Here is a 27,488-nt window from a genome sequence, read left to right on the forward strand (position 1 = left end):
CCTTGGAACCTTCCGGCAATGTTTGGATAATAAATTACTTTAATCTGATATTGCTATTACTCAGAGTTCTTGCCTGCAAACAAGAAAAACTGACTTTGTCTAGTTTTAAAAAAGGAGAGGGAATTAGGTGAAAGGATATAAGGACGATGACAGGACTGAAGGGAAGCCCAGAGAATTCAGCTCAGGAATTAAGCAGGAGCCAGAGGAGGCCAGAAACGTCCCCCACCTCCCCCGCTCACCCGCCCGCACACCCGCCCGCACACCCGCCCGCACACCCGCCCGCTCACCCGCCCGCACACCCGCCCGCACACCCGCCCGCTCACCCGCCCGCACACACGGCCATGCGCTCCACAGCTGGTTGTTTATGGAGTCCACCTCGCTGCTTTGGGCCACCTGCTTAGGATCCCAAACTCAGACAAGAAAGCCCAAGCTGAGTTTGTAAGTTCACATGCTCTGTCCACCAGGGAGGCTGTGCCCCTACCCGCCAGCCACCTCCACATGGAGGAGCACGGCCCCGCCCCCCCCGCTGCTTGGACAATCTGGATGCTGTAGGTTAAACTTTGTCCTCCCGAAATAGATGTGTTCAAGTCCTAACGTTCAGTACCCATGAATGTGACCTTATTTGGAAACAGGGGCTTTACAAATGTAATCAAATTAAGATGAGGTACACTTGTAACTATGTGTGGTGATAAATGTTAACCGTACTTACTGTGATGATCATTTCACAATATACACAAATATTAAATCATCATGTTGTGTGCCAGAAACTAGTATAATGTTATATGTCAATATATCTCAATTTTTTAAAAAAATTAAGATGAAGTCTTAATGGATTAGGATGGCCCCTAAATCCAAGATGGCTGGTCTTTATAAGAAAAGGAAAATTTGGGCACAGAGGTTCAGACATGAAGAGAACACGATGTAGGACTTCCCTGGTGGCGCAGTGGTTAAGAATCCGCCTGCCAGTGCAGGGGACGTGGGTTCGATCCCTGGTCCAAGAAGATCCCACATGCCATGGAGCAACTAAGCCCGTGCGCCACAACTACTGAGCCCGCGTGCCACAGCTACTAAAGCCCACGGGCCTAGAGCCCGTGCTCCGCGACAAGAGAAGCCACTGCAATGAGAAGCCCGCACACCACAAAGAAGAGCAGCCCCCGTTCGCCACAACTAGAGAAAGCCCGCGTGCGGCAATGAAGACTCAACGCAGCCAAAAATAAGTAAATAAATAAATATAAAATAAAAATAAAAAAAGAGACAACGATGTGACAGCAGAGGCAGAGACTGGAGTGATTCACCTACCAACCAAGGAACGCCAAGGGTTACAGGCAACCACCAGAAACTAAGAGAGGCCAGAAAGCATCCTCCCGTGGAGCCTTCAGAGGCAGCATGGCTCTGCCAACACTTCGACTGGCGGCTACCAGCCTCCAAAATGGTGAGATAATAAATTTCTTTTGCTTGAAGCCACCAAGTCTGGACTACTTTGTTACAGCAGCACCAGGACACTAAAACACTGGGAGCCCCTTAAAGAGACAGAGTAGCTTGGGAGCTGAATCGCCAGAAGCCCCAGAGACAATCTCCTGCTTTCTGTGCTTAGACATCTGACAAGGTTTCTTTAAAATTATTTTTTAACGTCTTCCAATCCATCACAGAAATATTCCAGAAATAACAAAGAGCCAGGAAATCTACAGATTTACTACATTTGGATTTATTCACATGAGTAGGAGAATTAATTAGTGAATAAGTTCTTACATAAAATGAATAAACTGTAGAGATAAATATGAGCCAACCCCACCCGTCGCATATGTATATTTATGTGCAGCAGAGGGAGAGGTGGCACCTCACATATACCAAGGCGCTGCTCTCTCCCAGTAACGTGTTCCATCTAAATTGTGCCACTAATCCTTGATGTTGGTTCTAACTGTTGAAGAAATTGGACTTTACGTGGACATATCATCCGACCAAGTTCATGTATCCAGTACATGACACCCACTTTTCTTCCCTGTGTTAGGCTAAGAAGAATGTCCACAGCAGAGATGAGCTTATGAACTGATTGCGTAATAAGAATCTTCTGTGAAACTTCTGTGCACAAACCACGTGGTCGGCACCATCCTGCCCCCACGCCAGGCCCGGGCATCTCCTCTCCTCTCCCGCTGCAAAGGGCCAGCTCAAGAGTTCATGCGTCTCAGTAGGCAGCCTGGCCCAGCCCAGAGCAATCTCTTCTCACGCCTGCAGCATCCGCTGCCTGTAACACTCAACTCACACTTGTGTCTCGGGACTGTCTACTCCTAATCTCCCCATACAGCAATGGATTATAAACTCTGAGAACAGGGATCGTGCCTTATACAGGGAGTTGCCAGTGAAAGCATCAAAACAAGTACAAATCAGTGCTTACTTATGAGAACCAACAAGAAGTCCCAGGTTCAAGAACAGAGAATGACAGATGCTCAAAAGTGGAATAAGTTAATTAATTCAAAGTTGATTCCAGAATCGAGCGTTACTGTGTAAAATGTGAAGGGTTTCTAACTTTGCACCTTACAAGGATCACTATTGCTCCAAACACGATGAAGGGAAGTGGCGAGGTTGGCAGAAACCTGCTTGCTGTTCTGTGTTTGCCTGCGAGAAAGAGGAAGCATCCAACAGTATCCAGATGTGGCTAAAATGTAGAAGCACAGAGCAGTGGCGAAGCAACATGTCAGGATTGGTGGCGAAAAATAGGAGCTTGAAAAGAATGATAAAGAAAAATGTCACGGTGAGAAGATTCACCCAGTCCACACTGTAGCCCTTTAAGTTAATTTGGGGCCTGCTGGAGCTAACTACCGGTGGAAACCATGGGCATTAAGTGTCAGAATTAACTGTAAGATCTGAGTAAAAGGTCTCACAGAGGTAACATCCAATACTTTTGTAAAGTAATGGACTCTTACTGGAGTCCCTTAGTAAGTTTTCCTAAAATTTCGTATCTGATCACCATCTCCATTACAAAAGATAGTATTATGCTGTCTACCACAAAGCTCCCCTAGAAACTGTAGATTGTTATGAAGTCTATTTTATTTTCCCACAGGAATAATGCTACACTTTGGCATAAAGTGGTTCACGGAGGTGAAGATAAAAAACACCACCACTTATTGAATGTCCACAATGGGCCAGACATTGTAGTTCATTATCTCTTACCTTTGCAGAGACCTTGTAAAGTAGGAGTTATTAGTCCAGTTTTAAAGATAAGAAAACTAGGTTTCAGAGCAGTTAAGTGCCTTTCCTTGGGTCTCACCTCAAAATCTCTAATATTTAATGTTATATCACAGTGCCTCAACAATCTGGCATAAAAGCAAAGATACGTCTCTAAGCATCCACAGTAATTTCGAGTAATATTATTATGCTACACTTTGAAGGGTTGGTGCAAAGCAATAAGAGATTTTAGAGATGATCTAGCTCGTCCTCGTCACAAACAAGCAAACTAAAAACAACAGAAGCTAATAATGACTTTCCTAAGGTCAAAAAGCAAGGGAGTTGCATAGCTGAGTATAGACCTGGGGTCTTCTGATTAAATCACACCGAGTTTCATCCAAACTCTTCTCTTAACTCTCTAAGAAAGGCCATGAAGCTGTTGAGTGGGAGAGTCAGGATTAGAACCTAGGACATCAAGACTTCAAGCCCAGAGGGAGCTCTTTCTACCGCACGACAGTGTGCAGACACTACACAGTAAAATTACAACATCTCTGTGGGCATTTCTCAAACACATTTGTGTCGTAATACCCATTACTTAGAAAATCAATGCACAATGCTGGCCTTTTTCATTAGGAAAATTTAGAAGGAGCTTGGAGGGTTAGATGCCTTTCACATAATAGTCAACTCAATTTAGATTTGTTGATTGACATATTGTCCACTTGGATCAATTACATGATACTTTACACTCTGGGGTCTTTGAAGAGAGCCAGCTTCTAAATAAGTTAATGTCTCCATCTCTCTCCAAGGTATATATTTCCCCTGACCTGAATCTACTCCTTAGGGGCTCTTATAATATCCCTTTTCTGGAATTTCTCACTGGCACAATAAAAGCACTTTCTTTGGGGGTATTCCTTGCCTTGATAGGGGTATATACTTTCTCTTTTAAGAGGGAACCTGAACTTTTTGCTTCTACAGAGTCCCACCATTTTAAAAACAGGTCCTAAAACGAGAAGAATGAAAGCTGAACTTTCCAGTCTTTTCACATCTTTATTTGTAATTTCCCCCAGCTTGACATCTCTTACTATAGTGTTTTAACAACCGGTAAATACCTGATCATAGCAATATGTGGAAGGTACTTGTCATTAATGCTACAACTTGCTGCTTTCTCCTATAATTTTTATAGACCTAAGTTGTCCCATTGTAAAGTCTATTACAAAATTGCTTTTCAGATTGCTACTAGTTGTCATTCATGTGTTACTGAGTGTCTTTTAAATAACTGTTTGGCCCAGCGCTTTGTTTCACTAGATTGGGTAAGCCTAGGAAACTTCCAAGAGTACCAGGGGTGGAGGATGGAATTTTGCAATGAAAAACACAGCCATTTTGCAACTTCAAAAATATCATTGGCCAGGAGTTGCCCTTGGGAGTAGTTTGTCTGGCATAGAATAGCTTATTTTCCCAGCATGACCTTAGGATATAATTTGGTAATGAGATCATTTGGCAACCTTGAGCTTTAATACAGTGAAATTAAATAATTGAACTGGCTGTGGTTTTTAACCTATGCTTACTCTTCCAAGGTGGAATTTGGCCAAGATTATGAATAAACACTTGAGCTTTCAAGACTTCCATTTTGTAATTATAATTTGAATAATGAGAAAGGACAACCCTCCTCAGTAGCACAGAGTGTTTTTTATGAACAAATGTAAATTCCTTCGTTGCTTCTAAAGTGTCCTCTCTAGGCACAGTTCAGACTCAACCTTTTCTATGATCACAGCAGTCAACATTTCTCACCACTTTTTTTTCACTCATAAGGTCTACATTGTATTTAGTATTCATTTTGCCCCGTGAAGACGGCTTTCTGATTGTAACTGCTCTGATTTTCCAACTATATTAGAAGTTTCGGGGAGAAAGGGTCATGTTTGACTTCTCATTTGGATTCATTGAAACATCAGATTCAGGTCTGACTATCTAATAGGAGCTCAATCAGTACCAGTTGGTTGAGTGATTGAAAAGTACTATTGGTTCAAGCATAGGTACGTCACCAATTCTATTGTTTCCTCTTAAAGTCCCAGGGTTTACATTTATTTACACATATAAATAAGAATTCCATCCCACATGCTTTAATTCCAAAGACCAACACAATTACAAATAGAATAGAAACAGGAGTATTAAATGTTTTATCTAGTTAAAATATTGACCTCAATGTGCGTTGAAACAGAAGCTGCCAATAAAATATTTTTTGGTTTGGTGATTCTTGGTTTTTCATTTCACCATTGAAATGTATCCTTTTCAAATCTGTTTTTAATTACAGATAAATCACGAAGAAGAAAGTTGCCAGCTTATTTTGTCTTACAGTGGTCAGGTTGACCTTTTACTCAGGGGTCCCCAATCCTGCCTCAACACCCCCCTCTACCCAGAGTATTACTCTCATCATTACTCAGAAATTTACCATAGTGCCACTTACTGTTTAGCTAGTAATTAAATCATGACACGTACACAAAACCACAACCAATTCTTTTTTTCTGACACAATGATATCTCTTTGAAAATGTCTGCAGATGTAAGTCTACACACTTTGAAAAGGAAGATGGAAACAAAGCTTAAGGTCTCAACAGATTTGCTTAAAGTTGATAATAATGAGTTTATAAAGGAGTGAAGAGAGCATTACACTATTTTCAGAAGAAGAAAAAAAACACTACTAAACAGACATCATATTTGAACCCTCTCCTGTAAAACACATAGTTGCTACTCTTATAGTGTATTCATTTTCTTTCTGCTTAATCTTGTTGTAGGGTTGACTTAATTTAGCAATCAAATGGGACAATGAACAACTAAATTAGACTGTAATTCTTGGGAAAATGTTGGCTTAGATAACAATAGGCAAAATTCCTTTGCTAATCTAGACAGTCATTACTTGATGTTGTTAATGTTGTTATTTGGGAAATCATGCTATCCCATGCTGGGTGTTATTAGAAATGGAACCTGAACTCTCCTAAATCCTTCTCCTAAAACTAGTCCATGAGAAGTACTTGGAGGTTTATTTTTGAACTAAAAATGATTCCATCCCCACAATCTCACCCCCGATCTCTGCTGATTTGGTGGTAGCAATCTTGGGAGACTTTGCCTGCTCAAAAGACAACAGGCACGAGTCATTCTGGAGAAGGAGCTCTCAGTGGACAATAAGAGCTTCTATAGCTAAACCAATTTTACTGTTAGAATATGTATTGGTCAGCATCTCTCTAAGGTACGAAGAGGTGATTCCTCTTTCTAAACCAAATGCTCTACTCCATACAATTTTCCAAGCCAGCGATGTTTCATGAAACCTTTATTTATATGCTTCTGTCTTTAGTCACTCCACTTTTTTTCTTTTTAGTTGAGATATAGTTGATTTACAGTATTATATTAGTTTCAGATGTACAACATAGTGACTCAAAAATTTTATACATTACACTCTATTTAAAGTTATTATAAAATATTGACCATATTCCCTGTGCTGTACAATGTATCCTGGTAGTTTATTTATTTTATATGTAGTAATTTGTACCTCTTAATCCCCTTCCCCACCTTGCCCCTCCCCCTTCCCTCTTCCCACTAATAACTACTAGTTTGTTCTCTATATCTATGAGTCTGCTTCTGTTTTATTATATTCATTCATTTGTTCTATTTTTTAGATTCCATATATGTGATAAAATACAGTATTTTTCTTTCTGTCAGTCACTCCATTTTTCTAATTGCCTATTTTAATGAATGTAATACTTATCAAAGTCCTGTAAAACATAAATTAGATAGAGAACCAACAAAAATTCTATATAGTATTTATAATATGAAATCTTACATATTTCTCTTATGTTAAAATATTAATTTTTCCTATCTCCCTTATAGAGATGTCTTGTAAAATATTACTGTGGTGGACATACTCTAAGGGACACCCAATGAGTCATACCCTTGTATAATCCCCTCCCCTTGAGTACAGACAGAAACTGTGACTTCCTTCAAACCAACAGAATATGGCAAAGGTGAAGGGATTTTGCAGATGTAATGAAGGTCCTACTAAGTTGACTTGGAGTTAATCAAAAGGAAGGTTATCCTGAGTGGTTCTGACTTAATCAGGAAAGCCCTTTAAAAAAGGGTCTGAGGGACTTCCCAGGTGGTGCAGGGGTTAAGAATCCGCCTTCCAATGCAGGGGACAAGGGTTTGATCCCTGGTGGGGGAACTAAGATCCCAAACTAAGATCCCACATGCCTGGGGGCAATTAAGCCTGCGCACCACAACTAGAGAAGCCTGCGTGCCGCATTGAAGAGCCTCACAGGCCAAAACAAAAAATTTCTAAAAGAGGGTCTGAGCCTTCCCTGGAGTCAGAGACTTGAAGCAGCTGAGACTCGTGTGTGTGTGTGTGTGTGTGTGTTCCTGGATTTGATGAAGTGAGCTATCGTGAATTCTGCCAACAACTTCAGGGAGCTTCAAAGTAGTAGATCCTTCCCTAGCTGAGCTTCCAGATGAGAACACAGCCCAGGTTACATCTCAATTTCAGCCTTGTGAGACCCAGAGCAAAAGCCCAGCTAGGACATTCCTGGACTTCTGACCTATAGAAAGTGTGACATAATAAAAATGTGTTGTTTTAAGCTGCTGAGTTTGTGATAATTTGTTACACAGCAATAGAAAACTTACACAATAACATTTAAAAATGATTATTTATGAAGCACTACTAGCATTTCCTTTAAAGTTAGGAAAAAGTCAAGGATGACTACTCTTGACACTTTCAACATTGTATGGGAAAGAGGCAAAGATATGGTTATTTGCAGATGCTGTTATTGTTTACCTAGAAACTCCAAGAGAATATATTGATAATCTATTAGAAACAACATGTCTGGCAATTTAACCTACATATAATCCCATGGTTTCCTACTTATAAACCATAACCAGCTAGAAAATTTGAGAAGAAAATACACTACTTATGATGGCAACAATAGCACAATAAAATACCTAGAAATAAGCCTAAAAGAAATGTTCAGAAAGTATCTGAAGAAAAAAAATGAAACTTTACTAAGAAGCATACAAGAAGACAAAAAAGACATCACATGTTTTTGAAACCTGAAGGAAATTCAATATTTTAAAGATCCCCATCTGCCTTAAACTAATCTATCAATTCAGTTACAAAATCAATAAGCTTTTTAGCTGGACCTTGACAAAATGATACTAAAGGTAACCTGGAAAAGTAAATATGAGAAAGTCTTAACTATCTAGAAAAGTATTGATAGCTAACATTTAGTGGGTGTTAACCATGTTCCAAGCCCAGTTCTGCCATATGCTAGTTTCGCTTAATTCCCCCATTAGACATGTAGTATTATTTCCACATTTTATAGATGCAAAAATAGCAGCTTAGAGAAACTAAGTTAATTGCCTGACACTTGCTGGAGCCAAGATCTGAACCAAGCCTTCTAGCATCAGAGCCTGAGCCCTTGGCTAGTTTTCCATTCTACTTAGAGTGAATCAGGCAGGCAGCTCCACAAGATACTGTATTACAAAGCTACTGTCATAAAAACAGTTTTGCTGGCATAAGAATAGGCGGTGAAAAGGAATATTTTAAAAAATCAAGATTTCAGACAAACAAATCCTTGTGAGAAATTGGTATATGATAAAGGTAGCCATTCAAATGAGTAGAGAAAAGAAGGATGTTCAGTAAATAACCCTGGGGGAACTGACCACCCATTTGGAATAAATAAAAGTAAAACAACAAAGCTAGACCCTGAGCTTAATTGTTACACCAAAATAAATTCCAGAGAGGTCAAAGATTTAAATGAAACAATGAAACCTTGAAAGTACGTGAAGAACACACAGTTGTACTGTGGTTTCAGATAACTTAGTAATGAGTAAGGTTTTTCTAAACATAGCAAAAAGAAAAAGAATGATAAATGTGACTATATTGAAGCTTACATTCTCATACCAAAAACAGGTAATAACTGAAAGAATAAAATGGGAAAATATTTGCAACACATATCACAAAAGAGGAAATTCCTTAATATACAAAAGACTAATAAATCAGTAAGAGAAAGATGAAAAGATGCACACTACAGTAGAAAATTGGACAAAGAATTTAAATAGGAGTTCGACACAAATGTGAAATGCAATTTTTAAAAAATCTCTTGTTGTGGAGAATTTTAAATATACAGAAAAGCAGAGAAATTGGTCCAGTGAACACCCCCTCACACTCTGCACTTATTCACAGCTACAACGGTCAACAAACCATCTCTTGTTTCACACATAACACACGCACACACACTCTCCCTCCCCCTCTCTCTCTCTCAACCTACCCACCGCTACACTGCATTTTTACAAAGCAAGTCATTTTATCTGTAAATATATCAGAGAGTATATCTAAGGCTATAAAATGCTGTTTCCTATTCTATTGGTAAAGATCAATGAATTGGAATTTGAGAGAGGGAGAAAGCTGAAAAAAATATAGCTCATACTCTGAGAGGGAAAAGGGAGTTTTGAGAAGAGATCAAATATTTTCCACCTTCCTTCAACAATTAGAACACTATCAGCCAAAATCACTTGAATACTGAATCCAGCACAAGAGCAAAGGAGACATTCTTGGAGAAAATGTTCAGGAAGAGACTTGGGTTGAGCAGGAGTGGGGTGTTTGAAATCCACTCTTGGTATATATGTACATTATCTGTGGTCTAAGGACCCACAGTCTGGGGGATGATGACTTAGCTTGCAAACTTCTAGAGGGCAGGCACCTCACCTTTTCTTCTGAGCTGATGCCTTAGAGCATATTCACCTTAGATAATCCACGGGGAAGAATGGATGCCTCAGTCCACACGCCCATCCTCACAGGGCTGACTGATGTTAATGGGTCAGTTCCCACACCCACCTATCAATCCGGGACTCTCTGTGGCTTCATATGAATAAAAGGAACAGCAACAAGTGGGAAAGGGCTGGGCCTCCAGGTGACCAGCACATTCAGAAAGGTATGCTGCCTGATGTGGAGAACAGGTTTTCTGCCTGAGATCCCCAATGAGTCACTTCCTTCACATGATCAGCCCTGTCAGTGCTTTGCCTTCCTTATTGCTATGTCCCAGGTCAGGGAGGGAGCTGGTGACACAACAAGCAGAGACCTGACTCCTGAGTGGACATGAGCAGTTACCCACTCATGCTGTGAGGCCTTCAATATTCCTTAAAGGAAATCAGCATTTCCTTTAAGATGGTCTGAGATGGATTTGGTCCTGGATGGGCTGGATGTGAGACCCTGTGGAAAGATGAATCCACAGATGCCACCTACCAGCCAATGATCATTCACAAGGAGACTTCATTTTGTTTAACACACCTTGGCTCCTTAAGCACATACTCTGTGTGTATATGTGGGGAGTGAGGGCATGGGGTGAGGGGAAGGGGTTATAAAAATGAATAAGATGAAGTCTTAGGCCTTGGTGACATTACAGCCTAGAAAGAAGGAACACTATGCAGGCGAGGCTAACAATTTCTGAGTATCTGTTACACTCCAGGCACCGTATCAGGCACTTAGCCTGCATTATCTCAGGACAATTCAAGGTCCCAAAGTGCTATGAGTTCAGAGAGGTTTTGAAGGTGTCTTGAGCAAGTGACATTGGAACAGGCACTAGAAGAATGGGTATGATTTTAATAGGTTGAATTGGTGAAAGCAATTGAGGGAAGGAGGATGTATTAATTAAAGCCCAAATTGCACCTGTGCTTCAGGAATGGGGAATATGCCGTTTGGCTCTGCAGACCCTGTTTTCTAAAAGGTGAGACTGTCGCAGTAGCCTCCTGCTTGACCTTCCTGCCTCCTCTCTCTCCCTGGTCCCTCCTACAGAAACAACCGCGAGATTCATCTTCCTAAAACCAATACAGGTCTCCCCCGCTTTTTGAAAATTTGCTTTGTGTCACTTTGCTTTTACGAAAGACCTGAGTTAGTACCTGTTTTTGCTAACTGAAAGAAATCTGAAGAGGATTTTTGCTTTTACGGAAAAATCAGGAAGAAATATAGTTCAGTGTTTGTTTCGCAGTGAGTTACAGAGCTACCACCACGGAGAGTGGCCCCGCCAAACTCCTTCCCCGGAACTACACTCAGCATATCAGCATCGAGCCGCCATCGCTTTGAACTGTGTCTGTCAGCTCCTGTGCTTTATCTCGATTTATTCTCTGTGTCTGTTAGCAAGATGTGCCCTAAGGTGATGGTTTCTTTGCTTTACGCCGTGTCGGCTTATGAAGCTTTCATAGGAATACTCTTTGGAGAGCCCGGGAAACTTGTATCTGACCAAGTCAGGACTCTACTAGCTACTTTCTTCTAAAAGGAACAAAGTTAGGCAGGGAGGGAAGGAGGGACAAAGGGGGTGGGGGGACTTTTCAATGAATCCTTACTCCCTACAAAGTCCAGACTCCTTATCTCCAAAGCCTTGAACACCTGGCAGTGCCCACGGGTGCCTTTTTAGCTTCTTCTTCGGCCACTCCTTCCCCGCAGCTCCCCTGGGTCCCTACATTCCAGCCATCCCTCAAACACGTCATATACTCCACCCTTCCATGCCTGTATTCATGCTTTTCCTCTGCCTGAAACGGCCTAGCCTCTGTCAAAATCAGTTTTAAGATCTGAAGATTCAGTTTAACTGATACCTTTCCTAAGAAATTCCTAAGCACTCCTTCCAAATTCAGCATTCTCCCTTCTGTGGCGCCACGGTGTGACCTGCCTCCGTTCCAGCACTTGTCACCGTTCATCTTCTGATACTGGACCCGAAGTCAGGTTCCCTTGGTTCAAACTCCAGCTCTGCCAATTAAGAGCTGCATGGATTGGGGAACTTCTCTCTCTCTCAGGCTTGGTTTCCACATCTGTAAAAATGAGATACTTAAGATCTACTTCACAGAATTAGGAAATGAGAAAATATATGTGAAAATACTTTGTAAACCATTGAGAATATAACATTTTTACATTTACGTATTTAAACATGTTGCACTGGAAAAACTCAGTTCTTCCCTGCCAGGTCTTTCTTCCCTGCCTGTCTTTTTTACCTACACATGCCGTACTTCACTTCTGATACTTCTGGTCACCAAATACTCGAAGGCTTTTCCTCACACCAAGCAATTCTCTGTGACACCAGCTGGGTGTTTTGCAATTTGATTCAATTCTGACACTACCTGGAGACAGTGTCAGATCCCACAAGTTAAGGGCTCCGTCCCACAAGACTGCCACACACACACACACACACACACACACACACACACACACACTCCTCGGATGCCAGTCACAAAACAGGGATGCTAGCTGTGCTTCTGACCGACTGGCTATAGATCGGAGGTTACGATGACCCTCTCCTCAGGTTCAATTAATTTGCTAGAGCAGCTCACAGAACTCAGAAAAACATTTTACTTGCTCTTACCGGTTTATTATAAAAGGTTATGATAAAGGATACAGTTGAACATCCAGATAGAAGAGACGCATAGGGCAAGGTATTTGGGAAGTGGCGAGGAGCTTTCAGGCCCTCTCAGAGCCCATCACTCTCCCAGCACCTCTACGTTCACCAACCCAGAAGCTCCCTGAACCTCATACTTAGGGGGTTTTTATGGAGGATTCATCACGTCATATAGGCATGATCAATCATTAACTCCATTTTCAGCCCTTCTGCCTTCTCAAGAGGGTGGAGGTGGGGGGCTGAAAATTCCAAGTTTCTAATCATGGCTTGGGCTTTGTGGTGATCAGTCCTCATCCAGGAGCCCACCCAGGGTCACCTCATTAGAACAAAAGACATTTCGATCACCCAGGAAATTCCAAGGGTTCAGGAGCTCTGTGCCAGGAACCAGGGGCAGAGACCAATATATATTTTCTATTTCTCTCACACATGTAAAAGGTAGAAAGTTTCTATTCCATTAGAAGGTAAGCTCCCAAAGAACAGGACTTTTTAAAGAAGGATGTTATTTTAAAATAATATTTACAAAAGAGTTGCAAAGATATAGAGGATTCCCATATATGCTTCACCCAACATCCCCTACTGTTAACATCTTAAATAACTATGGTATACTTATCAAAACTAAGAAATTAGCACCGGTATAATACTATTAGCTAAAATACAGACTTTATTCAGATTTTATCAGTTTTTCCACTGTCTTGTTCTGTTCCAGGATCCAGTCCAGAATCCCATATTGCATTTAGTTGTCAGTCTCCTGCAATCTGTGACAAGTTTCTCAGTCTTTCCTTGCTTTTTCATGACTTTGACATTTTTGAAGTGCACTAGTTAGGTATTTTGTAGAAGTTAAAAAAAAAAAAAACACCTCAATTTGTATTTGTATGGCACTTTCTCATGACGAGACTGAGGTTATAGATCTTTTAAAATACCGCAGGTGACACTCTCCTCATTGCATATCAGGAAGCACATGGTATCAACAGGACTTATTACTGTATTGGTGATAAAAGAGGAATTTTTGACTGTTTGGTTCATATCCAGCACCTAAAACAGCCTGGCACATGGTGGTACTCAACTGTGGTACTCAAATGAATTCTCTTTTCACTATTACATGTCTTGCCTTCCACTAAATTGTAAAATCCTAAATGGCAAAGACCACACCTTATTTGTCTTTGTAGGTTCCTAATGCCCAGTAGACTTGTCTTCAGTGCGTGTTCAGTAAACATTTAGGGATTGAATTGAAAGGTAAATTGGAATCTGATTGTATCTTCAGGCAAAATCAAGCTTGAAAGTCATTAAGGAACCAGCAACTTATTTTAAACAGCTCCGTTAAATAGTTTAATATTTATTAAATGTCTATTATGTGCTGATGTTCTAAGGGCTGGAGTCCCTATAGTATTTTATCAGTAACTGGAAGGGGACAGTGTGGGAAGGAAGGAGAACTGATAGACGCAGGCAGAGAGAGGGCTTTAGCTTTGAGCCTGCATGATGGAGATTTGGTGATATATTATTCCGAGGAGAGATCAGAGAAGGAAGTTTGGGGTATAAGATAATTAATTTGGCTTTTAACGTGTTGAATTTTTCTTGTGGGAAAACCCTATGGTTTTTTGGAGCTCTCTGGGAGGTAGCTATAAATGCTGGGCAGAGGACAGGGCAGGCCTAGAGATTTAAATTTGAAGCCATTTCTATTCTATTGCTACCTGGAGCCCAGGAAGGGGATAAGATGAGCATAGCTTGAGTAGTGAGAAAGAAGAGGATGTCAGACTCTTGCGGAAATTCTGCCCTTAAGAGTAAGAAGGGAGAAAGTGAAGAGGTTAGAGAAAGGACATTAGGACACTATCCGGAAGAGATTGCAAGAACTGGGTAGTTGACGATACTAAGTAAGAAGCGAGAGAGGGAAGTTCTTTATTTAGAAGACACCAGATGTTTGGAAAGAATTAGGGAATGAGTGGGAAATAAAACGTTGAAGTGATTGAACATCTATTTCGCTTTCCTTTGAGAAGCTAAACTAAATGAAAGGAAGAAAAAAATGAGGACTGTGCCCGCAAACAACAGAATGCTGGAAAAAGGTCTTATTTTAGTTCTGCCAGTAATCCCTGACATCTGTGGTCTCGCATAAAGCACTCACCTGCTCAAGCCATTAACCTTCCCTGTAACGTTAACTGGAATAAATAATATCTGATCTAACAGTTTCACAAGACTTGTGTTCAGAAGCCTGCATCCCCACCAGACTGCCGTAAGCTCCTTGAGGGCAGCGCCATACATAACTTTTATTGAAATTCTCGGGGCTTCCTAGAGCCATGACAATAACCACTGGAAAATGCTTGCGGGATGAAGTGTACAAGTGTAGAGCTTGTTATTGTGCTAAGGCGTACAAGCGCTAAGGCGTACTGAGACCTTCCTGTTCGCTTATCACTGTGCAATGCGCCTAACCGCGCAGCACTAGCATTCTCCACAACCCTGAGATAGGTACTTTAATTACCTCCACTTTACACAGGAGTAAATCGTAACGGACCCAAAGTCACCAACCAGTGGGTCTTGGAGACGGGATACCTTTTTTCACACAAAAGCCATAGATTGACAGCGCACTCTCCATGCTCCGTCAAGCGAAAGAAGCCAGAACCAATAACTCATCTCAAAGGCTAAGACATCCGTAGAAGGAAGAAAAGGGAACGGTTCTGGACCCCGTGCGGCCCCACTGCCCGTAGGTCGGAGCCACAGTGCGCCTGCGCGCAGCCTGACTTCCGCCAGGCCTCGACGGGTTTAGTTCGGGACTGGGTGGCGCGCGTGGTGATGACGAAAGCGGAAGTACTGAGGCTGGAGGCCGGACGAGAGCCCGGAGGGGCTCGGGGTTGCGGAAGTTTTGTGAAGCGGGGTGGGGGGGGTGGTCCGCCGGCTGTTGGAGCGCAGTGTTGTTTTGGAACAAGTTCCGGAGAGGAGGCCGCCGCTTGAGGTCCAAGAGCCACCGGCCTGCGCACGTTTGGGGCAGCTCCGGGCTCGACTCGACGTTGCCACTGTAGGGTTCCTCTGCCCTCGTTCCTCCTCGAGGAACCGCCTCGTATCTACGCCATGGCATCCACCTCGACCAACCTCCAGGTATCGCCATCCTCCCGCCCCCTGGAGAGCCCAAGCCAAGGGGAGGCGCTGGGCATGGGGTGGGAAGTGGGGGGGCGGGGAAGAGGGAGGAAGCGGCGGTGCGCCGGCCCAGAGGCAGGTGGGGGAGTCGGACGCTTTCCGCCTGCTTCCGGGGTTTCCCAAGCCCACTGGCTTTGTGGGACTTTTGACTTTTGTTGAGGCTTTTGTTTTTGTTTTTTCCTTTTCAAACCAGCCGAGTTTGAACCGAGCTGGGCAGAGCTTTGAACAGAGGCACGAACGCTGCAGTCCGTGTAAGGGAGAGAGGAAGGAACATAATGTATCCAGTGCATTACGCTGGACCAGTTGAAAATAGGGTGGTTCGAGTTCTCTCCTAGTTCCTCAAGCGGCTGTAGCAAAGCCTTTCTTTTCGAGCTGTCAGGTGAATAGAAACGTGAGCACAGTCTCAGAATCTGAGGAATCCGTGAATTCATTGAGCTATACGTTCAGGTGCACGCTAATGGCTCCCAAAATATAGTATATAAATAAGATCGTGGAGTTTTCTTAAACTCCTTTGTGACTTCTTTCCCACCCCTACCGCAGTGAGTTCAGTGTTTTGTTCATAAAGCATGTAATCCTGATACTTTAGACTTAATTGTTAGACCTTTGTGGAATGGAATTCATTGAGATGAGAAATGTTTGAAACAGTGGCTCCCATCCCTAGAATGGACCTGGGGCTTCAGTGGAGTTTAGAATGTGACTTAACCTCGAGAGCTCCAGTGCACTAGTCAAGTTTGGGACAAAAGAGTAGCGTGAATCCCTATATTGAATCTTTGTCTTGATCTTGCAGTTGAAAAGGCTTTTGTTGAGTGCCTGGTACAGGCACCTGGGATAATTAATAGAGAATCTACTTAGCCCAGGATAATTGATCCTGAAGAAAAATCACTGAAAGTAGACTGATTCAAATCGAGATCAGATTTTCACCAAAAAGGAGGTGGGGCACTTGCTTGGGACTTTTATCGTGAAAATCGACCCAAAAGATTATGAAAATAAATGTTTTATGTCTTTAACAAAATATAATTGCAACGTGACTTATTTCTTAGAATAAAGAATAAGTCATGTGTTGATTTATGTGTATTTTTTCCAACAAGATTTCATTAAACTAAGACGCAACAATCTTCACTTAACATTAGTGTTTTTGTAGCACCATTCAGAAGGGGTCTTTTTGGTAAATGTACTTGGAAAAAGTATTGGTCATTTTATAAAACTATTGTTCCTTTGAGGATCAAAGGTGATTTCTTTTGAAGTGCCTATCTTGTCTTCATCCTTGTTGGTTTGTCAGTTAACTGCATAGTTTTATTCGACCATCTTTTAAAAACGTTTTTATTGAAGTTTTATTGATTTACAGTATTATATTAGTTTCAGGTGTACAGCATAGTGATTCAGTATTTCTACAGATTATACTCCATTAAAAGTTAATACAAGATAATGGCTGTAATTTCCTGTTCTATACAGTATATCCTTGTTGCTCATCTGTTTTATGCATAGTACACCAACTTTTCATTTGTCAAGAGTTTGCATGTGATTTGGGCATTCTACAATATAATTTTCATCTATTTACTGATTTTTAAATTTTGCAACATTTGCAGTTTCATTCTGTAATCCTTTGCATCATATTTGAATTGGATTGTGTATGTTCTTCAGTGAATCAGCTCGAGATTGACCCATATTAAAGGCATAATTGGTAGTGTTAAACAGAGGGAGAGATAATGAGTTATACTTTTATCAGTGGTTGGGTCACAGGTGTGCTTTCTCATTCAAGCTTTTCCACCTTCTAATGTAGGAAATTTGGATGAAGAATATTCAACTAACGAATAACTTTCCCACTGAACAAGGCAAAATCCCCATAGCCAGATGCTTATAATCAAATGGAGGAATGCAGATAATTAAAAATCAAAATAAAATAATGCAGTAATGCTATAATAGAATTAAAGGTTAGTGTGGGAGGGCAGAAAGGAAGGGCTTGTGTAACTCATCAAGGATAAATGAGAAATGTTCCACAGAGAAGATGATGTGAGCTTAGATAAGAGTGAAAGGTACTGACACTAATTGTCTGCTTGGTGTTTGATGTGATCTCATTTAGCCCTCAAAACAACTCTTCAAGGTATTACTCCGGTTTCACAGTATAAGAAACCAAAGCTTATTAAGTTTATGATTTGCCCAGAGACATACAGTTAATTAGTATTGAAGACTTGGATTAGTTTTGAATCCAGGGCTTTCTGCTTATAAGTTTGTGCTTTTTCACTATGAAGTCATGCCTTCTTGGACAAGAAAGTGGGATGCATTCCAAGCAGAGAAAAACAACATATGCCTCAGCCTAGAAGTGTAACAAACCTCAGAGAGGGTTGGGAGAAACTGCAAGTTCATTGTGTATAGGACTCAAAGTTTACTCAGTCCTGAATATTTACTTTTCTGAGAGTCTGCTATGCCATGCATTTTGCTACATGTTGGGGAATCATAAAAGAAATGTATCATCCTTGATTTCCAAGGGCTTATATTCTGATGTGAAAACATCAGACATATAAAGGGACTACTAGGATACTTCGTGACCTTTGGAAGGATGTACCAGAGGCAGTGGGAATTTAGAGGAAGCATAGGCTAGGCCTCCTGGGGGTGCTGGGGAGGACTTTGCATGTGGAGGACATGCACATGCTGGAGGACCACAATGACTGTGCTGAGTGTTGGAGAAGCTGGAGTCTTACAGGGAGACAATGGGATAGGGTATTCCAGGTGGAGAGCACACTGTACACAAAGGTACGAAGCCTGAGCCATCCGGGTTGCCCTGTAGTTTGGTGTGACGGGAACGGAGTGTGCCCGGTGAGAGGTCGAGCCTAGTTAAGCCACATGACAAGGAGCAGTGTGTGCTGCACAGAGGTGATTGGTCCCCATCCTGCTGTAGATGGGGAGTCAGAGGAGGCAGTAAGCTCAAGTTTTTGTTTTAGAATGAAACCATTGTGTGTGTACAGGGCACAGCTTGACATGGGGATTACAAGAAGAGGGGGCATATTTGGGGCCAGGGTGGTCCTGAACTTCTGGGGCTTGAAATGCTTGTGGGGACAGTCAGGTAGAAGTGTCCATTGAGCAGCTGGGTACGTATGTCTAGAACTTAGGCTAGGCTGGGAATAAGGATTTGGGAGTCAGCAGCATACGGTTGGTAGCAGAGGTGTGGCCGTCTTGGAAAGTTTATAGAATGAGGAAAGACAAGGACCAAGGTACAGACCCAGTTGAATATCAGCGTTTAAGGAGAGAGAAAAGGGAGCCTGAAAAAGAATCGTGACATAGCCAAGAGCAAAACCTGGAGAGGATGGTGCCTTGATGGCCAAAGGAGGCCATGTGAGGTGTCTCTTACGAGGGCTAAGTGCTCACGTAGTTACCCATAACTAGATAAGTGAGAGATCTGGCAGTCAGGGAGCAGGAAGCATTGCCGTGGGAGGAATCAAGAAACCGAGATGAACTTCGGGTTCTCTTTGGGACTTTGCTGTGGAGGTGAGGAGGTAAGTATTGAATAAGATGGTAGCTACATGGGGACCTTAGAATTGGGGAGAGCTGGTGTGTTTCTGTTGGTGTTTTGTAGCTATGAGTCTAAGATAGGATGTGCATACATTTTTATGCTAAGGAATGCTCCCCAAAAAAGGGAAAGGTTAGGTTGGGGAGAACAGTTGAGTTCATATAATTGAGGGGACTAAATGTCTGAGGAGGAAGGTAGGAATGGGCTCCAGAGCACCAGGGAAGGAATCAGCCTTGAAAGACGGGGGCTGAGACATGTTTCCTCCTGAGGTGGGTGGGTCTGGAATTTACCCAGTTTCCCAGGGTGTTCTAGCGTGGACACATCATGGTCTCCTAATCTGAGAAGGACAGCCCCAGGTGTTCCCAGCCTTTGTGCCTCCATATTGATGACTGGATCCTGGCTGATCCTGAGAGTCAGTCAGTCTTGTGCCAGCCTCTTTGCAAGACTCCAGAATATAAAAAAGCCAGTACAACAGGCATGACTCCTGTCCTCATGGAGCTTATATTCTAGTGGGAGAGGACAGACCAAAACAAAACAAAACCCACATGCACAGAAACAAGCCACTGGAAGGATTTTAAACAGAAGAGTGGTGTGTTTTAAAATTGAATAAATTTGGGAATCATCAGCCTAAAGATAATCAGCTTCAATCATTGAGAACAGCTCACATAGGGAGGGAGTAAACAGAAAGAAGCCCAAGCCCTGAGGAACCCTAATGTTTCAGGGTCAGGTGCAAGAAGAAGAATCAGCAAAGGAAACTGAGCAGGAGCTGTCAGAGGTGGGAGGAAAACGGGGAAAGTGGTGCTTGGGAGCTCAGCAGAGGGCAGTGTTCCAGAAGGGAAGAATATTGTCGAGAGATCAGGATGGACGCAGAGCTGGTCTTTGGATCTGCATCACAGAGAACCTTGATATGAGCAGTTTTATTGATAAGCTAAGGGACAGAAGCCCAGATTGGCAGCTGAAGGGTAAGTAGAAAAAAAGGAACTGGAAAGAGTAGAGACTGCTCTGGTGAGATTTGGGTTCTGAAGGTAGCAGAGAAACAGAAGCAAGCTGAAGGGGGTTTTAGTGTCAGGGATAGCCAAAGGAGGGCTGTTTGCGTGCCAGCGGTGGAAGTCCCCTTCCTTGTGGAGCTTCCCTGTATATTAAAGGAGATGGCCAATAGGTGAGTATACAGGGGAATAATGATAAACACAGCAATGGGATAAAAGTGCAGAGTGAGAGGAGAGCTGAGATCAGGGGTGGGGTGCAGCCTTTGAAGTAGGAGATTAGGGAGGGCCTCTCTGAGGACTTGGCATGTGAACTGTGAGTGAAAACGAGACCGTTGTGCATCCATCTGGGGAAGGAGCAGGGAAGAGTGCTGTGGGCAGAGAGGTCCTAGTCCGCAGGCTGCCTGAGTGAAGGGGGGCTAGAGGGTTTCAGGTGAGACCCAGACAGAGCCAGGGCCCAGGTAGTTCACGACCCAGCATTTGGGATTTATTGTTTGCAGTGGGAAGCCATCAAAGGGTGCCCTTCACTGGTGCTGTGTGGACTTCCGTATCAAGTGTGGAAACAGGCTGGCCGCTTAGAGGAGGCTAGGCGGTAGGTTTGACAAATGTGATAGTGGATTGAGCTAGGGTGGTAGCAATGGAGGTGGTCAGGATTATATTCTGAAAGAATAATTGGCACTCCCAAACCATGCAAGACAGTTAATTTTGTTTCAAATGAAAAATGCTAACAGAAACAAGGGTGAAGTGGAGCATTCATCAGGGGAAAAACAGATGCATATCCTCCAATCATCATCTTTGATTAAAGGTTTAACATGTGCTGTCCAGTATGGTAGCCACACCTGGCAATTTAAATTTAAATTTTACTTAAATAAAACTTAAAACTCTTCAGTCACATTAGCCAAAAGTTTCAAAAGCCATCTGCTCCCGTATTGGACAGTGCAAATACAGATGCATCCATCATCAGAGAAAAGGCTGCTTTAAAGTGATTGGTACCATATTTGGAGCTAGATTATTAAATACTGACTGTACGAGTTTTAACAAATGTCATTTTGGTTCCTAAAAGAGGGCTGACAGCAAATGAGGGGAATGCGTAGCTGAAGAGGTGAGTGGCACAGCAATTCAAAATAGCATAAGAAGGAAATTATAGCCAGAAAAAGGAAGGACTTACTTCTGCTGCGTGACTTAGCCTCTGAGCCTTCTGGATGCATTTTTATAAGACCAGGTACACCAAACCACCAGTTGACCAGGTGCTGTGACTCCGCCCTTTATATCCTGCTGAGTTCACCAAACTTGGAAATTTAGCTGGAAGTTCAGGCTATTTGAACTGTGAAACATGTACTGCTACATTTTATCAGTTCTGAGACACACCGTTTATTTTTCTTCCCTCCTGCCACAGAAGAGGGAGGGCCTGTTCCTCCCATTTATCCCATCTCTATGCAGTCCATGAGCAACTGCTTCAAAATATAATATTTTCAACATATGATTAGTTTTTGGATTATTTGAATAATTTCTTATCTTAATTGTATGCTTATTTTTAATATAGCATAACCATGATTATTTTTTTCTACTGGCTCTTATTTCTGTTGAATAGTTTTACTACCTAAATTAATCCAGGTGGAATGTTTCAGTAAACCATGCTTGTTCTTAATTTGTATGTGTGTGCATATTTTAAAATATTAAAGATAGTTTTCTTAATGAAAATTTTATTTTGAGATGATTGTAGATTCACATGCAGTTGGGAGAAATAATACAGAGAGGGCCTGTGTACCCTTCACCCAGTTGTCCCCAGTGTCAGCATCTCGTAAAACTATAGTACAGTATCACAACCCGGATGTTGACATTGATATATTCTACTGTCTTACTCAGATTTCCCCAGTCTTAAGTGTGTGTGTGTGTGTGTGTCTGTGTACACAGAGTTCCGTCGAGTTAATTCCTGTATCCCCCGCCGTAGTCATGATACAGAAGAGTTCTCTCCAAAAGGATCCCTCTCGTTGCCCTTTTATAACCACAGTTACTTCCCTTTCTCTTCCCCCCGCATTCCAGTCTCCTGACAATACTAAACGGTTCTTCACCTCTGGTTTTGTCATTTGAGGTTATGTGAATGGAATCATGCAGTACGTAATCTTTTGGGATTGGTTCTTTTCACCTAGCTTAATTCCCTCAAGATTCATCCAAGTTGTGTATATCAGTAGTTCATTCTTTTTTGTCACTGAGTAGTACTTCCTGGTCTGGGTGTACCACGGTTTAACCATGAAGGGCATCTGGAATGTTCAAGTACAAGTTTTTGTGTGAACGTAGTCTTATTTCTCTGAGATAAATGCCCAGGAGTGCAGTTGCTGATTCATGTGGTGGTTGCATGTTTAGATTTGTAAAAAAAACAGACCTGTTTCCCAGAGTGACTGTACCATTTTACATCTCAGCAATGAATAAGTGATCCAGTTCTCTGTATCCTCACCACTATTTGGCATTGTCACTATTTTTAATTTAAGCCATTCTGGTATGTGTTTAGTGATATCTCACTGTGGTTTTAATTTGCATTTCCCTAACGGCTAGTGATGTTGAACATCTTTTCATGTGCTTATTTGCCATCTGTATATCCTCTTTGGTGAAATGTCTATTTATGTCTTTAGCTTATTTTCTACTTCAATTGTTTTTAAACTTGATTTTTGAGAGTTCTTTCTGTATTCTAAGTACTAGTCCTTTCCCAAACATGTGGTTTGCAAACATTTCTCCCACTCTTTGGCTTGTCTTTTCATCCTTTTAACAGGCTCTTTTACAGACCCAAAATTTTTAAGTTTGATGAGGTCCAATTTATCATTATTTTTTTTTCCTTTGAGGTGTAATTGATACATAACGTTATATTAGTTTCAGGTGTGCAACATGGTTCAATATTTGTTTATATTGTGAGGTGATCACCACAGTACATCTGGTTAACATCTGTCACCATACATGGTTACAAAATTTTTTTCTTGTGGCAACTTTCAAAAATACGTAATAGAGTATTATTAATTATAGTCACCATGCTACACATGACATCCCCATGACTGATTTACTTTATGCTGGAAGTTTGTACCTTTGGACCCCCTTCACCCGTTTCGTCCACCCCCCACCTCTGGCAACCACCAGTCTGTCGTCTGTCTGTGAGCTCATTTCTTGTTTTTGTTTTTGGGGGGTTTTTTTAGATTCCCCATATAAGTAAGATCATGTGGTATTTGTCTTTCTCGGTCTGACTTATTTCACTTAGCATAATGCCCTCAGGTTCCATCCATGTTTTTGCAAATGGCAAGATTTCCTTTTTTATGGCTGAATAATATTTGATATATATATTTTTTCTTTATCCAGTCATCCGTTGGTGGGCACTTAGGTTGTTTCCATATCTTGGCTGTTGTAAATAATGCTGCAGTGAACATGGGGGTGCACATATCTTTTCAAGTTAATATTTTCATTTTCTTCAGATAAATACCCAGGAGTGGAATTGCTGGATCATATGGTAGTTCTGTTTTTAATTTTTTGACGAACCTCCGTACTATTTTCCATAGTAATGGCACCAATTTATACTTCCATCAACAGTACACTAGAGTTCCCTGTTCTCTACATCCTCACCAACACTTTTTCTTATCTCTTTGATAATAGCCATTCTGATGGGTGTGAGGTGATAGCGCATTGTTGTTTTGATCTGCATTTTCCTGATGATTAATGATGTTGAGCACCTTTTCATGTTGAGTACCTGTTGGCCAGATGTGTGTCTTCTTTGGAAAAATGTTTATTCAGATCCACTGCCCATTTTTTGATCAAATTGTTTTGGGTTTTGCTCTTGATTTGTATGAGTATTTTATATTTTTTGATATTAACCCCTTATCAGATATGTATGATTTGCAAGTATTTTCTCCCATTCAGTAGGTTACCTTTTCATTCTGTTGATTATTTCTTTTGCTGTGCAGAAGCTTTTTTGTTTGATGTAGTCACACTTATTTTTGCTTTTGTTGCCTTTGTGGCATCAAATCCAAAAAATTATCACCAAGACCAACGTCAAGGAGCTTATCATCTATGTTTTCTTCTAGGAGTTTTATGGTTTCAGGTCTTATGTTCAAATCTTTAATCCATTTTGAGTTATTTTTGTGTAGTGTATAAGATAGTATTCATTTTCATTCTTTTGCATTTGGCTGTCCAGTTTTCCCAGCATCATTTATTGAAGAGACTGTTCTTTCCCCATCATATGTTCTTTGCTCCTTTGTGGTAAATTAATTGAGAACATATGTGTTGGTTTATTCCTGGGCTCTTTCTTCTGTTCCATTGATCTATGTGTCTTTTTTTATGCCAATATACTGTTTTTATTTTTTCTTTTTATATATTGTGCTCTTGGTGTCAAGTCTAAGAACTCTTTGCCTAGCCCTAGATGGTGAAGATACTCTTTGTTTCCCTAAGGATTTTATAGTTGTACATTTTATATTTAAGGCCGTGGTCCATTTCAAGTTCATGTTTGTACAGAGTGCAGAGTTTCGTTTGACGTGTTCTCCCTCTCTCTTTTTTTTTGGCTTATGGATGTTCATTTGCTCTGGAACCATTTCTATAAAAGCCTATCTTTCTGCCATTAACTTGCCTTTCTGTATCTTTGTCAAAATTCAGTTGGACGTAGCTGTATGGATCTATTTCTGGTAGTTGTGTTTTTTTTTTTTTTAAGTTATTTACAACTTTTGAACTTATAAAACAGAAACAGACTCACAGACCTAGACAACGAACTTACGGTTGCGGGGGTCGGGAGGGACAGTTAGGAAGTTTGGGATGACATGTCCACACTGCTGTATTTAAAATGGATCTGGGCTTCCCTGGTGGCACAGTGCTTAAGAATCCGCCTGCCAGTTCAGGGGACGCGGGTTCCAGCCCTGGTCCGGGAAGATCCCACGTGCTGCGGAGCAACTAAGCCCCTGCGCCACAACTACTGAGCCTGCGCTCTAGAGCCCGCGAGCCACAACTGCTGAGCCCGCACGCATCACAACTACTGAAGCCCCCAAGCCTAGAGCCTGTACTCCACAACAAGAGAAGCCACCGCAGTGAGAAGCTGGCGCACCGCAACGAAGAGTAGCCCCCGCTCGCCGCAACTAGAGAAAGCCCGCGCGCAGCAACAAAGACCCAACGCAGCCAAAAATAAAAAAATAAAATAAGTTTTAATAAAGTAAAATAAAATGGATAACCAACCAGGACCTACTGTATAGCACAGGGAACTCTGCTCAATATTATGTAACAACCTAAATGGGAAAAGAACTTGAAAAAGAATAGATACGTGTATATGTACAACTGAATCACTTTGCTGCACACCTGAAACTAACACGGTATTGCTAATCAACTCTACTCCAATATAAAATAAAAAGTTAAAAAAAAAAATACTACAAAAATTGCCCATTTCATTATGGAATTTCTGGAAGATGTGAAGAAGTAGAAAATGAAAAAAATTGAGTCTTATCAAAGATAAGCTTTGTGAAATTTCCTTCCCATCTTTCTTCTGTGCTTTTTAAAAGTTTATTTGTTTGCCGTTGTTTCAAATACTTGATCTCATGCTATATGTAAAAATTGTATAATGCTTTTTAAAAACTTCCATTATTCATTTTTCCATATTATTACGAATATTGCTTAATATTATTTTAACAATTCTACTTTTTATATTGTGTGGCATCTTTTTGCTATTTAAAATTTAAGTTTTCAAGTTTTGTTTTTGTTTTTTTAAAAGACCTCTCTGGTTTGTCTTTGCTCAGTAAACCTTTTAGTTAATTACTGAGTTAAAAGATTTCGGTATTTTTCAGACTCTTGGTATTTCATTGCCCTATTGCTTCTGAAGGGGTTTTACCCCATTTAAATTTTACTGTTGTCATATGCTTTAGACATTTGATTTTTGAGAATTCCCATAAATGCTTTTAACTTGAATTTTCATGTTACTTGATTATTCCTTACTAGCCCTGAGCTTGACTTTTGTTGAGTGAAAAATTATGTGAGAATCTCAGTGATTGGTACTAGATAAAGAGGTGTTCAGATAGCATTTACCTGTAGAAGAAATGTAATTTGCATTTTATAAATAATTATAATTTATAATACAATGCAGTTGTGATTTAGAAAAAAAGGTAGATTGTTATAAGGTTGCTTTCATTTTTAAAGAAAACGTTCAACATGATTATTTAATTCAAACTTATGCTATGCTTTGATTTTGATGGTATGGTTTTGCCTCCCTTCAAACAGAAAGCGATAGATCTTGCTAGCAAAGCAGCCCAGGAAGACAAAGCTGGGAACTACGAGGAAGCCCTTCAACTCTACCAACACGCTGTACAGTATTTTCTCCATGTAGTTAAATGTAAGGTCATCATTTGTTTTTTTATTTAAAAAACACTAAAAGAAAAGGTTATTCTATTTCATTTATAAAAATTGAAGTACAATGCCAGAAAATTATAAACCATCAATTTGCAAAAAAGTCCTACTAGCTTCTTAGTAGTTTTTAAGTACTCAGCCAACAAATGTGCACAGCTGTCATAGTTATTACTTTGTACACCTAAACATATTAAAATGCCATATAGTCAGTGGAAAAAAGTTTTCATTTTACTGGTTATGTACCCAGATTATGTAATCTGGACCTACTCATTTTCTAAACATCTCTTTGAAAATAGATGTTTTAAAAATAGGTTGGGGGACTTTCCTGGCGGTCCAGTGGTTAAGACTCCACGCTTCCACTGCAGGGGGCGCGGGTTCGATCCCTGGTGGGGAAACTAAGATCCCACATGCTGTGCGGCGCAGCCAAAACAGAAACAAACAAAAACAGGTTGGGAGACATTTTGTGTATTTCCAAATATGTATTCAGTGTTTACCACCTGCCAGCTACTGTTCTAGGCACTGGGATACAGCGGTGAGGAAGAAATGGATAAAGACCCCTGCCTTCATGGATCTTAAACCTAATGCTGCACATCTGTGAAATAAGACATTGAAAAAGTGTCTTTCTGGCAAACTTAGTTTTTTTTTTAAATAAAAATTTTAGCAGTTGGATAATTTAGGATTTTCTTTTGAGCTTCCCTATTTAATTTTGAGATTTTTCTGTCACATTAAAGTGAAACTAAGAATGAATCATAACATATAAGATAGGTGGGGCTAATCCCATACACTGCATATATTGCTGAAGTCTCCTATTCAAACAGCTCTCACAGGGGCCTTTAGTAAAATTACTCTACTGGTGGTACTCATAATATATGGGATTTCTGTCACTTTTTATACTCTGAAATAAAGCTTATGTAGACATTGATGGAAATGGTTAATATTG

At 41.0% G+C, this 27,488-nt stretch overlaps 1 protein-coding gene and 1 long non-coding RNA gene across 2 annotated transcripts in view; one reads left to right on the forward strand and one right to left on the reverse strand.

Annotated features, from left to right (window-relative positions):
• Nucleotides 1-1,436: 1,436 nt before the first annotated feature.
• Nucleotides 1,437-15,305, reverse strand: LOC309639570. The gene is made up of 2 exons (XR_014251753.1): nucleotides 11,790-15,305; nucleotides 1,437-7,741 (listed from the first exon to the last, which is right to left on the reverse strand). It is a non-coding gene; the product is annotated as an uncharacterized lncRNA (long non-coding RNA).
• A 63-nt stretch (nucleotides 15,306-15,368) lies between these two features.
• VPS4B (vacuolar protein sorting 4 homolog B) overlaps nucleotides 15,369-27,488 on the forward strand; it is a 30,795-nt gene continuing 18,675 nt past the window's right edge. Inside the window, exons 1-2 of the mRNA XM_082416926.1 lie at nucleotides 15,369-15,667; nucleotides 26,423-26,534. Of these exons, the coding sequence (XP_082273052.1) occupies nucleotides 15,641-15,667; nucleotides 26,423-26,534 (139 nt within the window). The 5' untranslated portion in view covers nucleotides 15,369-15,640. The remainder of the gene's footprint in view (nucleotides 15,668-26,422; nucleotides 26,535-27,488) is intronic.

Source organism: Balaenoptera physalus (assembly GCF_965194825.1).
Source record: "Balaenoptera physalus genome assembly, chromosome: 12".
Taxonomy (NCBI): domain Eukaryota; kingdom Metazoa; phylum Chordata; class Mammalia; order Artiodactyla; family Balaenopteridae; genus Balaenoptera; species Balaenoptera physalus.